Source organism: Pseudophryne corroboree, chromosome 8 (genome assembly GCF_028390025.1).
Source record: "Pseudophryne corroboree isolate aPseCor3 chromosome 8, aPseCor3.hap2, whole genome shotgun sequence".
NCBI lineage: Eukaryota > Metazoa > Chordata > Amphibia > Anura > Myobatrachidae > Pseudophryne > Pseudophryne corroboree.
The window spans coordinates 369,012,814-369,026,610 of record NC_086451.1 but is presented as its reverse complement, the minus strand read 5'-3'; the positions used below and the strand labels follow the sequence as shown (position 1 = coordinate 369,026,610).

Genomic DNA, 13,797 nt, shown 5'->3' with positions numbered 1-13,797 from the left:
AAGTTTCAAACCAGTGAACAGTTTACAGACTAAATGTTCTGAATAATGTTGAGCATGACAACGGCTTAGAACCCTCAATGATGGGCTAGCATTTGGTTACCAGTCCGCTACATACACCAGGATGCTGATGATCGCGTTATCAGATGCGGCACACAGACTGCTACTGAAGTTAGGATGGGTGGGTGCATAGCAAGCGGCGGATGCTCGAGTTGTTTGTGTCTACCGTCATCATCTGGCCACAGGAAGTGGAGCCACTTAATCCAGTAGTATTGCCAGTTTGGCTGGGCCATGAACTAAATACAGATCATGGTGAGATTTCCTGGACCTGAGGGGATGGAGGGGGCTCTTGACAACAGACTGGGATTGCATAGAAGTGGGAAACCCCTCATCTGTGTGAATAGTATGTGACATTATAAATGTGTATGTCCTCAATGTGAATGCCAGTCTTTGTTTTAAATGGGCCTTGTTAAAATCTGATAATGCAAGTAGTTTCTGGATAAGGTAACATGTTCCATCCCCACTAATGCATTGAAAGAGGCAGTAGCGATGCAGCTCTGGTGCCCACGTTTATACAAAGGATGACCTGACTGGACCTTATTTCAAATCCATGACGTTCCGTAATATAGGAAGGGGTTATTGTGATAGATATACAATATACAATGTCAGATAACTAAAGATAGTCCAAACATTATTGGGACCAGCACATTTGCATGTATTACTATAATGCAGTATCTTTTAAAAGCAAATTGTGTTAGAAGTCTGTACACCAGCATAAAGTATATGGCACATAACTGTCTAAAGCAGACTCATCCCAAGACTTAGCCATCACCAGCGGGCTGTGTTTCAGGTCTTCTAAACCAGATCATTCAAGTCAGTCTATACGGGAGAGTAATACGTGTTTTAGGCAGAGGTACAGCATACGTTACACCCTCAGTGGAATTTTGAAGTGAGTAATACAAAGTGGTATGTTGTTCCATAGAGGGAATATTAATAAGTGATCTTATAGTAATGAGCGAGAGGTGGTTACATGAGAGAAGATATTAGATAATCACTTGAGTAATGCAGAAGATCCCAATCTGGCTTTAGCTGACCGATAACCGTATACAACCTAGTAGAGAAATTTTATTTCGGGATGAATACTCCGTTTTGGAGACCTAATTCTTCACCAATGGCTTTATCTATAGTCTGATAAAGAGAGTGATCCTAAATAGTTTAGCCATTCAGGATTTCTTTGCAATAAGGCTGAGAATCTCTATACTCTACAGCAGGCTTTTTCAACCAGTGTGCCGCGACCAGCTGCAAGGTGTGCCGCGGAGCCAGAGCTAATGTATGTGTGGATTTTTTTATTACTGTGAGGGCCAATGTGTGTTTTTTTGGGGGTTTTCGGTGGGGAACGGATGGTGTGCTTTAGCAATTTTAAAACATTGTTCGGTGTGCCGCGAGTAAAAAAAGGTTGAAAATCACTGCTCTACAGGCATCAATTTACTAACCTTGATCAAGCTTGCCAATTAGAGTTCGACAGGCAGCTTCCGTCTCTGGACTGTGGTGGTCCAACACTTGCCGGCACCACTTTAAGGGAGAGTCTGGTTTCATTTCCGCCACTGCCAGCTTATTTGGCGAGACATAAAGCCTTCAAATGAAAATAAGTTTACAATCATGACGTTTCATTGCCAAAGTAGGCCCTAATGACAGCTGGAATGCCAAGCAAAAAAACAGCAATACCTGTAATATGTAACATTTGTACACAAATCACTAGATCTATAACCATGTACAGTGTAGAACATTAAAGCTGTAGTCATCATACTATTCACAGAACTTAGTACAGCTACACTTTCAAGTACTATTTTCATTCATTGTTATCCCTCAAACATCAGTTGTTAACAGAAAATCAAATCGCAACTGTAATGGGGAAATGGGGACTGAACACACTGCAGTTATGTAAACATGATGGGCAGAATTTATCTCGACAGTTCCATCCTGCCCTAACCTGCATTGGTGGTTATAGTTTAACTGCACCTGAATATGCAATGGGATGGTACTGCATGCAGATTGGATCAGTCCAGGACACGTTGGGTAAGGATTTATAGATACAGGGGCCGATTTATCACCATCCGCATCTGAGGATGGGTATGTGAGGTGATAAAATCGGGCAAACTCGCAATGCGATTATTGATGACATTGCATGGATGTATCAATCACATGCAGGGACAGAGCTTGCAAGTAAGCTCTGTCACTGCAATGCCTCTCCACAGCACTATCGGGCTACATTTAGTGAAAAATACCCCGAGTCCCCCGACATCACTGCCACCACCATGTCCCACGACACCCAATCCCCACCCCCCCAAACAGCTGATAATACTAGGTGCATGCTGCCAGTTGTTGGGGCTCCCTGCTGCCGTGACCTCCACTTTACTGCACTGGCGGGCACAGGAGCAGCAGGGAGTCCCGATAACGCACTGGACAACCAATCACCGGTCCCTGGGTAGGTATGATTTTTATTTTTATTTAAACACAGTGATCAGCTTGTTTGTCCATCGGAAACGCACAGCTGATCACATTGGCCGGGTCCCTGCAGAGTTCTCTCAGTGCTGCCCTGTAATTACGCAGTGCTGCCCTGTAATTACGCCAGCTGAATTTATTAATTCGGTCAGATTGCATTTCCAATTATAAGTATGGGAAATGTGATCTGGGGCACTAAACCCTCTTTTTCACATTTTAGTAAAAAAAAAGCTAATATATATTATAGATTTAATTCTAATAAAAATTGCCCCAAAAAGCAGACTATGCCCATCTGTTACACAATAGGGAATGCAAAGCAATCCTAGCAGATCCTACAATCTAAAAAAAAAAAAAATGAAATCTGCAGCTAAACAGCAGTTACCTCTGCGATTACTCAGTACAAGCAGAGTGCAGATCCCTCAAAATCTAGGTCAAAAGAATGTTTATGCCTTTTATACTGGAGAACGTGGCTTAAATATTTCAAAGCAGCAAATTTGTTTCTGCATAACTGGAGACTTCAAAGGAGAAGCAAAGTTTTACATTTTAAATAACGAGCAGCCGCAGGAAGAGACTGAAATCATTATACAGAAAGGAATAAATGAGCCCCTTTTCTCAGTTTGTCCAGTGCCTACATTTCATTTGCTTAATATTTTGGTGCTAAATTTATCAGCTCTATTAAACGGTCTGCTAAAACTTAACCCAGCAAAAATGAACAGTCAGAACTTAAGGTATTTCACATCTTCTAAAAACACATACCAGGAATCTTAATGAACCATTGGCGCAAAAGGAAAGGGTAAACGTTTACGTCAAACAAGCAATCCGTTTCCCAGATGAATGAAGCTGTTCCGGCCAGCACTCTACACCTAGTCCCACAAAAACACAGAACTCACCAGCAGTCTACCTCATCCTCGCTACACAAGTCCAGTTCCAGTACTTCAACATCGTCCAGGGCAGTTTCATCCAAGATATCCACTAGATCCCCGCTTGAGCTACGTTCAGACAGTTTGCGCATGTCCCCGTCTGGGTCTGTCATCCCACTGACATCCAGACTAAAGATGGAACTGTCCTCCGAGTCAGTGTGACTTCCTCCTTTACGGACAGGCTTGGTATCAGAGCACACCATGTCATACTGTACTTGTGAGTCCACCCTCAGGCGGGGGATGTTCTCTTTCTCAGAGTGCATTTCCTCTAGTTTAGTGTGGAGGTTTGGAATGATCTCCACATCTCCTTTCTCTGGTTGGATGTTCATGCTATTCATGACTCCCGTACAGTTTAACGCAGACAGGCGATTGTCGATGCCGGAATCATTGGAAGTCTGGGGACTCTTCTTAATCCTCAACTGCTGGTTCTGAATTTCAAGTCTTCTGACCAATTCCTGCAGCTTGTGCACTTCTTTTAGGTCAGGACTACAATCAGGCTCAGTATCTGTGTCCATACTGCTGTCATTAGCCACTATCGTACGATCATGCTGAATACCAGGGGAACTTCCAGGGACCACCATTGTCAAATGGTCACTGCAAAAAGACAAGAAAACAAGAGAAATTTATTTTAAAAGAAAAAACAACCTTGTTTGGAACTCTACACATGTGGCAAAAAAAAGTGCACAAAGTGTGCTGGTATGAGGCGGTATGACAAATCACCACCAATTCGAACTGTCCTTTTGGTTTAAGCTTCAGACGGCCGTCTCTACTGCCGAGGGGAGGGGCAGGCAATGTTCCACCGGTGCACCCGGAAACAGAGTACAGGGGACATCCCTGGGGTCCTCTTCACTGTGCGGTCCAGGGGCAACGATTGGGGGGATATGACTAATTTATGGCCAGGCAGAGTAGAGGGGCAGCCCTGGGGTCCTCTCTCCACTGTCTGCTTGCAGCCACGTTAGGGATGCCTTACTGACTTGTGGCCAGGCGACAGGCAGTAGAGGGGCAGCCCTGAGGTCCATAGCTCCATAATAAACTCATGCTTTGGTTTGCCATGGCTCAATGCTATACCTCTGCATTTCCTTGCCACTCAGCAGCAATTTTCCATACCCCCCCACTTCTAAATTTCTACTTTGACTGCTGGTAAAAGCAATATATGTAGCGTGGGGCAATATGGACATAGGCATGCATCAGCTGCAAATACGGGTGATGGGTACTCACATACAGGATCAGTGATCTCTGCAGGAAAAGGAGGCACAGTGCATGCAGCCTTTGTTATGGTTCCCAGTTAAAAGCATTTGGAAACTAAAGACACATAAAAAGACGCCCACGTGCATAAGCCTGGTGTTTTCATTTCCTTAGCTGTAATAAAATGCTTTCTTCCTTCAATCATATCCTTAAAAAAAAAAAAAAATAGCATAAAGTACAGTAGGTCTAACACAGACTTAGGCTACCTGTGGTTGGGAAACTATAAGTCCCAGCAATAACATATTTCCAGAATCATACGTCTTACATTTGTGCTAGAGAATAATTTAAACCAAACATGGATAAGAACACATATCCCTTTTAGCTTATCTGAAGGTGTCTGGAGTATTATCACCATAAAAATACAGCAGAGCTCAAAGTTAGTTAAACAAAGTAATAAAAGTGATAAGTTCACGTCCGCAGTAACATGTTGAGCCTGTTAAATAGCCACCTAGTTAGCGTTTCCTATTGTTTGCAGAAGGGCAGGGTGTGCACGGAACCACCTCTGACAAGCACAGAAACAAACGCCTTGTGCACAATATAAACAACCCACATAAGCACACATGGAAAACTAACATTAAACAGAAAAGCTCCCCACGGAGCAGTGACCAGTCCGACACAATTACCACCTACTTCCTCCAGACCGCAGGAGCTTCTGCAGAGGGACAACAACTTCAGAGAACCAAGCCCCTCGCAGTCTGCAACTAGAACCTTTCCTTTCACGGACACACAAACTATAAATTATATTAAAGTACTAGCCCGAAGTGCTTCATCCGACGTTTCTTACCAGAGGCAACCACAGAACTATCCACCTGCGAAATGATATGAGGAAGAGGTAAATAATAAAATAGCTGCACTTCAGTAATGCTATGTCAACTACAACGTAAACAGTCAATTCCAAGGAGTCTATGGCATAAACTCATTACAGAGTAGATCTACATCAAACAGCAATAAATGTATATTACATACTGTATGCGATAAGGCTGCACACCCAAGTTATGCCATATGTATATCGGGCAGTTCTAGTACACCTCAATCTTATCTGTACGGGGTATAGATATAAGCTAGCACCCATAGAACACAGATGTGAGACACAGGGTACCACAAGAAAACACGCATTCTCAAACTTACGTATTGCTGTAGGTGAAGAGAAAAAGAACAAAACTAGGTTCACTTCAGTATTAAATTCCTTTTATGCGGAACCCAAAAGGTTATATTACTAGCATTTGAAACCAAAAGAAATACCATTATGGGGCTTATTTAATAAAAAGATACATGTACAAATTTGTTGTAACTCAGGGGGTAGAAGTATCAATCGTCGCTATGGGAGAGAAGTGGTATCAGCGCACGTTATACGCACTGATACCGCTTCTCCCCCATGTATTTCAGCGGCGGTGCGGGGTTGAATGACAGGGGCGTCCCTATGCGGCCGCCTATCTCGGCGCTGCTATCTATAAGATAGCACGTCGATATGCAGGAAAATGTATGAATGGTCAGTGGCACTGACCATTCAGACACCTGCAGCTATCGATTTCGACCACTGGTAAAAGCAATATATGCAGCGTGGGGCAATATCGACACAGGCATTAATATTGACTAAACATGACGGCGGACCCTAGCACCGACCTAGGCTTTTTCCACACACATGCTATAAATAAGAGCAGGATGGGAATCTAGGGGTGATATGGCAAAATAACATACCCTCCAACTGTACCTTTTTAGCAGGCACAGTAACTTTTTTTATGGTCTGTACCGATTTTTGGCTCTCCAAAGTTCCATTGAAAGTATAAGAAAAGGGGTATGGCCACACCTTTACCTGTGGCCACACCTCCTTTCCTAATTTGCACCGATTTGTAGGTGTAAAATGTTGGAGGGTATGAAATAATAAGCCTACATAATCATGGAGAAAGTCATAAATGATCAGGCAACAGGGCAGCCCCTGAATTGTGAATACTTATCACTCAAGTAATCTACCATCTGGATGGGATAAAATGGCAATGGGGTGATCATATGGACTGGTATTGTCAAATATGGCTCTAAGTAGCATGGCAACTGCTGGACATAAGAAATGGACTAACCATAATAACTCTCGGAAGACAGACTCTTAAGGGGAGTACAAACGGGAAGATGTCTGCTGAGCGTTCTAGCACAGAGTGAGCGGATCTACTAGATTGTGTCTGCATGCAGGCCAATCTAGTACTGGCGTCAGCAACGCGCAGAGCTGCGCATCGCTATGGGGCATATACACAGAGAGATCCGTGCTTAATTTCTAAGCAATCTAGCCAGATTGAGTAGAAATTACCCCCCTTTATAAGTACCCGAGTATGGTGCAATTTCAAACATGGCACTTGTTGATAATGTAACCCAACATAAGGTATCATCACTGCAAAGCAAGTGTCTTAGCATCTGATATTGGGGGTCATTCAGAGCTGATCGCTGCGCTGTGAAAATCTGCAGCAAGCGATCAGGTGAAAAAACGGCATTTATGCACATGTGTATGGCCCGCAATGCGCATACGTGACGTACGGGTACAAAGCTCTTTGTGGTTGTGCACAGGTTCTAGCGAAGTTTTCCTTCGCACTGACGGCCACAAGAAGATTGACAGGAAGGGGGCGTTTCTGGGTGTCAACTGACCGTTTTCAGGGAGTGTTTGCAAAAACGCAGGCGTGTCTGAAAAAACGCAGGCGTGGCTGGGCGGTTGTATGACGACAAATCCGGACACAAATAGGCTGAAGTGATCGCAAGCGCTGAGTAGGTTCAGAGCTACTCTGAAACTGCACAAACTGTTTTTGCAGAGCTCGGCTGCACATGCGTTCGCACTTTTGCTAAGCTAAAATACACTCCCCAGTGGGCGGCGGCATAACATTTGCACGGCTGCTAAAAACTGCTAGCGAGCAATCAACGCGGAATGACCCCCCATTGTCCTTACACATCAGACATCCCAGCAGTGCAATGGATACACTATCCTTGCATAATAAAGTCCTAGCCGTACCCTTGATGGCCCATCCTTGCATGGTAGTGGTCCTGACTTGTACCATGTATACACTGTTCCTGAGGAGTGAAGGTCCTAGCAGTGCCCTGGATGCACTGTCCCTATAGGGTGGAGGTCCTAGTAGTGCCCTGTATCTATTGTGTCTGTAGGGTGAAGGTCCTAGCAGTGCCCTGGATACACTGTTCCTTTAGGGTGGAGGTCCTTAGCCCTGCCTTGGATGCAATGTCCCTAGGGTGGAAGTCCTAGCAGTGTCCTGTATGCATTGTCCCTATAGGATGGAGGTCCGAGCAGTGCCCTGTATGCATTGCCCCTATAGGATGGAGGTCCGAGCAGTGCCCTGTATGCATTGTTCCTATAGGGTGAATATCCTAGCAGTGCCCTGGATACAGTGCCCCTATAGGGTGGAGGTCTGAGCAGTGCTGCTTGGATGCATTTCCCACTATAGGGTGGAGGTTCTAGCAGTGCCCTGAATGCATTGTCCGTATAGGGTGTAGGGATTAGCAGTGCCCTGGATGCATTGTCCCTATAGGGTGGAGGTATTAGTAGTACCCTGGACGTATTGTCCCTATAGGATGGAGGTCCTAGCAGTGCCCTGGATGTATTGTCCCTATAGGATGGAGGTCCTAGCAGTACCCTGGATGCATTTTTCCCTATAGGGTGAATATCCTAGCAGTGCTCTGGATACATTGCCCCTATAGGATGGAGGTCCGAGCAGTGCCCTGGATGTATTGTCCCTATAGGATGGAGGTCCGAGCAGTGCCCTGGATGCATTGTCCCTACAGGATGGAGGTCCGAGCAGTGCCCTGGATGCATTGTCCCTATAGGATGGAGGTCCTAGCAGTGCCCTGGATGTATTGTCCCTATAGGATGGAGGTCCTAGCAGTGCCCTGGATGTATTGTCCCTATAGGATGGAGGTCCTAGCAGTGCCCTGGATGTATTGTCCCTATAGGATGGAGGTCCTAGCAGTACCCTGGATGCATTGTCCCTACAGGATGGAGGTCCGAGCAGTGCCCTGGATGCATTGTCCCTACAGGATGGAGGTCCGAGCAGTGCCCTGGATGCATTGTCCCTACAGGATGGAGGTCCGAGCAGTGCCCTGGATGCATTGTCCCTACAGGATGGAGGTCCGAGCAGTGCCCTGGATGCATTGTCCCTACAGGATGGAGGTCCGAGCAGTGCTCTGGCTACATTGCCCCTGTAGGGTGGAGGTCGGAGCAGTGGTGCCTGGATGCATTTCCCACTATAGGGTGGAGGTCCTGGCAGTGCACTGGATGCACTGCCCCTGCACTCCCCGGTACTGGAGCTAAGCCGGGCGGTATACGGTACATAAGGTGCCTCAGGTTAGAGCGCTACAGACAACGAGTGAGACGGAAAGGGCCTGGCCACCGGGAGACACCAGCGGCGCCGCCGCCACACACGGAGACAAAAGCGAACTGCCGGAGATCCCATATCACCCCCTGGGGGAGCCATATAACGGCTCATTCTCTCCCCAAATCCTACCTCGGTATGTAGTGCCCTGTCCATGCCGATTCGGCGGCGGCCCCTTCCTCCTGTCGCCCGCCCGGCTCTCCTCTCCTCTTCCCCCACCCCGGGCACCTGTCACCGGGCGCGCTCCTTACCTCGCTATCACATCACCACCAGAAGCAGCACAGCTGCAGCATCCAGCGGGAGCGCGCACTCCTCAACATTGCGCGGCACCGACAGCAGCCCCGAGCTCCGCCCCGTAGAGGGGAAGGAGAGGGCGTGCCATGCCAGAGCACAGAGAAACAACTAAGGGAGGGGCGGGGCAGGGCGAGTAAACATAAAGAAACGGGGCGTGCTGAGATGGAGAGAGGCGGGGCGAGGCGTGACGGAGCGTCACACAGAGGGGACTGGGAGGTTTATTTATTTATTTATGTATTTATTTATTTATTAACAGTTTCTTATATAGCGCAGCAAATTCCGACCGTTGCGCTTTACAATTGGAAATAACAATGATATAACAAAACTGGGTAATAAACAGTCATAGAAGTATGAAGGCCAGGTTGGTTGATAAAAGATACTTGTTGTTGTTGTTGTTGTGGGCAACACTCTCTTTAGAAGGTTTGCTACATCTCTCTCTTGGGCATCGCTGAAATTACCAGCTGGGCACAGGTGGGGCGCATATGGTAGTTCTCAAATCTCAAGTTTTCTCTTGCACCCCCGTGTTAAAACATTGTAATGCTGGTAGAAGGACGCAGTTTGCCACTGGACGCCCAGATCCTACGTGCCCTGCCCAGCTCTGAATAGGCCTAAAGCCGCATACACACTGGCAGATCTGAACTAACAATATAAATGATAACAATATGATGTGATCAATGTGTATGGATGAACAATGCGCGCACCCATGGGTTGTTCTCGTTCATCCATTATCTACCGAACATGCAGCTCAATGTTAATATCTTTGAGCTGCATGTTCAGGGAGTGAGGGGGACGACGTCACTGAACGATAAGGATGGTGAGGCGACTTACCGGTGACCCGCCTTGTTGCCAACCAAATAACTGAGACGAGACCAAGTGAATTGGGCAATAAAATATCAGTCACAGCTTTATTTCCATAACACAATCACAACAAAACAATCGCAGGGCAAGGAAAGGGGAGTGGTGCACACAAAAGGTTTCTCACCACTGAAACCACCTGGGGCGTGCCCGTCCCAACCTTGTAGGTACGTGACCACGCCCCCTACCATTTAGGACCGGCTACCATCTGCACAACACCCTCACCTGGCGTGCAACCCGTATGGCCCATGCTACATTATTGCTGGAACCAGGCGTGCGCCACCTGTTGGTGAATATGCGAGGCATTCTGACAATCCCCTACTTATCCTGGCTTGTGCACCGCTCACTCCCCGCGTACATACAGTGACAAGAAAATGTCAATTAATATCCACTTCAATAAGCAATACAAGTACCAAAAAGAAAATTGTTTATTTTTATTTATTTATTTATTTTTGTTTTTGTTTTTCCACAACTGCCTGCTCCTCTGGCCTTATGCTTGGCTAGAACCCCTACTTTTTTGTTCAGAGGGCTGGGTGGGTGGGTGTCCTGGCTGGGGCAGCGATGTAAGAGAGCTCACTCCCCTCCAGCCAGCTGCTATATACAGGGCCGGTTCAGGGGATTTTTGCGCCCCGGGCGGCAATAGGGGGCGTGGCTTAATACAGGGGGCATGGTCAGTTACGCCCCCTGTACTGTAGTAGTGCCGCTGAAATGATGTGCGCACCGCACAGCAAAGGTCCTCTCCACGAAGGAAAACTAGACGCTACGCGTCTAGTTCCCTTCGTGGAGAGGACCTTTGCTGTGTGGTGCGCGATGACGTCAACGCGCACCGCACATCATTACAGTAAAGGTCCTCTCCACGAAGGCGTCTAGTTTCCCTTCACAGCGGGCAGCGGCGCAGCAGCAGCGGATCTTGCCATGGTGCAGCGCCCTCCGGATGGCAAAAGTCCTGCTTGCCCGTGGCAAGATCCGCTACTGGCTATATACCACCGCTGCCCCCCTTCCCAGCAATTAACCTTGATAAATTCTACTGGGCAGCGCAGCCGGCCAGGTGCTGAAAAGGGGGACCGGCTTGCCCACCAACAACCTCCCCCTTACCCCCTGGCTACTTGCTGTTGGGACGCCTGGCGCCCCTCCCCTTATCCGGCTGCAGTGCCAGTTCCCAGCACCTTCGCTCCCTTAAGGATGGAGAGGCCGACTTACCGGCAACCTGCCTTGTTGCCAGCCAAATAACTGAGACAAGACCACGTGAATTGGGCAATAAAATATCGGTCACAGCTTTATTTCCATAACACAATCACAACAAAACAATTGCAGGGCAAGGAAAGGGGAGTGGTGCACACAAAAGGTCTCTCACCACTGAAACCACCTGGAGCGTGCCCGTCCCAACCTTGTAGGTATGTGACCATGCCCCCTACCATTTGGGACCAGCTACCATCTGCACAACACCCTCACCTGGCGAGCAACCCATATGGCCCATGCCGCATTATTGCTGGAACCAGGCGTGCAGCCACCTATTGGTGAATATACAAGGCATTCTGACAATCCCCTACTCATCCTGGCTTGTGCATCATTCCCTCCCCGCGTACATACAGTGACAAGAAAATATCAATTAACATCCACTTCAATAAGCAATACAAGTACCAAAAAGAAAATTGTTTATTTTTTTATTTTTATTTATTTTTGTGTGTTTTTTTGTTTTTCATTTCCATTGTCTATTCATTTGTTTTCTCTTAAATGCAAAGCACACTGTTACCATATTACATGTGATGACACAATCATAAAAATGTATACATTTTCCACAGCTGCCTGCTTCTCTGGCCTTACGCCTGGCTAGAACCCCTCCTTTTTTGTTCAGAGGGCTGGGTGGGTGGGTGTCCTGGCTGGGGCAGCGATGTAAGAGAGCTCACTCCCCTCCAGCCAGCTGCTATATACCACCGCTGCCCCCCTTCCCAGCAATTAACCTTGTTAAATTCTACTGGCCAGCACGGCCGGCCAGGTGCTGAAAAGGGGACCAGCTTGCCCACTGGCAACCTCCCCCTTACCCCCTGGCTACTTGCTGTTGGACCTCCTGGCGCCCCTCCCCTTATCCGGCTGCGGTGACAGTTCGCAGCACCTTCGCTCCCTTAAGGATGGAGAGGCCAACTTACCGGCAACCCGCCTTGTTGCCAGCCAAATAACTGAGACAAGACCACGTGAACTGGGCAATAAAATATTGGTCACAGCTTTATTTCAATAACACAATCACAACAAAACAATTGCAGGGCAAGGAAAGGGAAGTGGTGCACACAAAAGGTCTCTCACCACTGAAACCACCTGGAGCGTGCCCGTCCCAACCTTGTAGGTATGTGACCATGCCCCCTACCATTTGGGACCAGCTACCATCTGCACAACACCCTCACCTGGCGCGCAATCCGTATGGCCCATGCTGCATTATTGCTGGAACCAGGCGTGCGGCCACCTGTTGGTGAATATACAAGGCATTCTGACAATCCCCTACTCATCCTGGCTTGTGCATCGTTCCCTCCCCGCGTACATACAGTGACAAGAAAATATCAATTAACATCCACTTCAATAAGCAATACAAGTACCAAAAAGAAAATTGTTTATTTTATTTTATTTTATTTTTATTTTTTTCATTTCCATTGTCTATTCATTTGTTTTCTCCTAAATGCAAAGCACACTGTTACCATATTACATGTGATGACACAATCATAAAAATGTATACATTTTCCACAACTGCCTGCTCATCTGGCCTTACGCCTGGCTAGCACCCCTACTTTTTTCTTCAGAGGGCTGGGTGGGTGGGTGTCCTGGCTGGGGCAGCGATGTAAGAGAGCTCACTCCCCTCCAGCCATCTGCTATATACCACCGCTGCCCCCCTTCCCAGCAATTAACCTTGTTAAATTCTACTGGCCAGCACGGCCGGCCAGGTGCTGAAAGGGGGACCGGCTTACCCACCGACAACCTCCCCCTTACCCCCTGGCTACTTGCTGTTGGCCCGCGGGCCGCCTGGCGCCCCTCCCCTTATCCGGCTGCAGCGCCAGCTCCCAACACCTTCGCTCCCTTATCGTACATCGATATCGTTCAGTGTGTATGCACTGGAGATCTCCCCTAATTAGCAATCAGCGATACAGTGCTAATTGCTAAGTAGCTGAGGTTGCCCAGTGTCTGCTGGGTACAGCCTAGAGCGACGGGGATTCCCCTTTAGCCCAGAATGCACCGTACACACTGGAGCGATCTTAATGAAAGACGGAACGACCATCTTCCATCCTTCATTAACATAACACAGGACACTAGTGATGGACGCTTGCTTTGATGTTCAGCACATCAAACCAAGCGTCTCTCGCATGCGACCGTGGGAGCGCGCAGTCCTGGGTACACACCGCCAAGCGATATATCGCACCAAAACAGCATTTTGGTGCGATATATCCCAGCTAAAGTTAAAAGAAAATAATAATCATAGATATTACAGAACAGGGAGGTATTTTGTTTACACATAGAGGGCCTGATTCAGAGATTTACGTAAATGTTTAAAGACCTGCGTAGGAGCAGGCACAGCACATGTGCAGATCTGGTCGTGCGTTGTCGCTCGCAGTGCGCTAAGGCCCCAGCATGGTTGACAGTGA

The 13,797-nt window shown here is 47.4% G+C and overlaps 1 protein-coding gene and 1 long non-coding RNA gene across 5 annotated transcripts in view; one reads left to right on the top strand and one right to left on the bottom strand.

Annotated features, from left to right (window-relative positions):
* The window catches only part of LOC134949149 (SLAIN motif-containing protein-like), a 79,614-nt gene extending 70,188 nt beyond the window's left edge, over positions 1–9,426 (bottom strand). For 2 of the 4 annotated variants that reach the window (XM_063937561.1, XM_063937564.1), the window contains exons 1-3: positions 9,155–9,237; positions 3,390–4,013; positions 1,491–1,630 (exon numbers count right to left, since the gene is read on the bottom strand). In XM_063937561.1, the coding sequence (XP_063793631.1) occupies positions 1,491–1,630; positions 3,390–4,000 (751 nt within the window). In that variant the 5' untranslated portion in view covers positions 4,001–4,013; positions 9,155–9,237. Of the gene's footprint in view, positions 1–1,490; positions 1,631–3,389; positions 4,014–5,448; positions 5,474–9,154; positions 9,238–9,273 lie in introns of those variants that run through there. The other 2 variants (XM_063937563.1, XM_063937562.1) reach the window with 2 other exon arrangements.
* Positions 9,314–13,797, top strand: part of LOC134949151 (uncharacterized) — a 51,735-nt gene continuing 47,251 nt past the window's right edge. The window contains exon 1 of the long non-coding RNA XR_010183115.1: positions 9,314–9,532. This is a non-coding gene — a long non-coding RNA (uncharacterized LOC134949151). The remainder of the gene's footprint in view (positions 9,533–13,797) is intronic.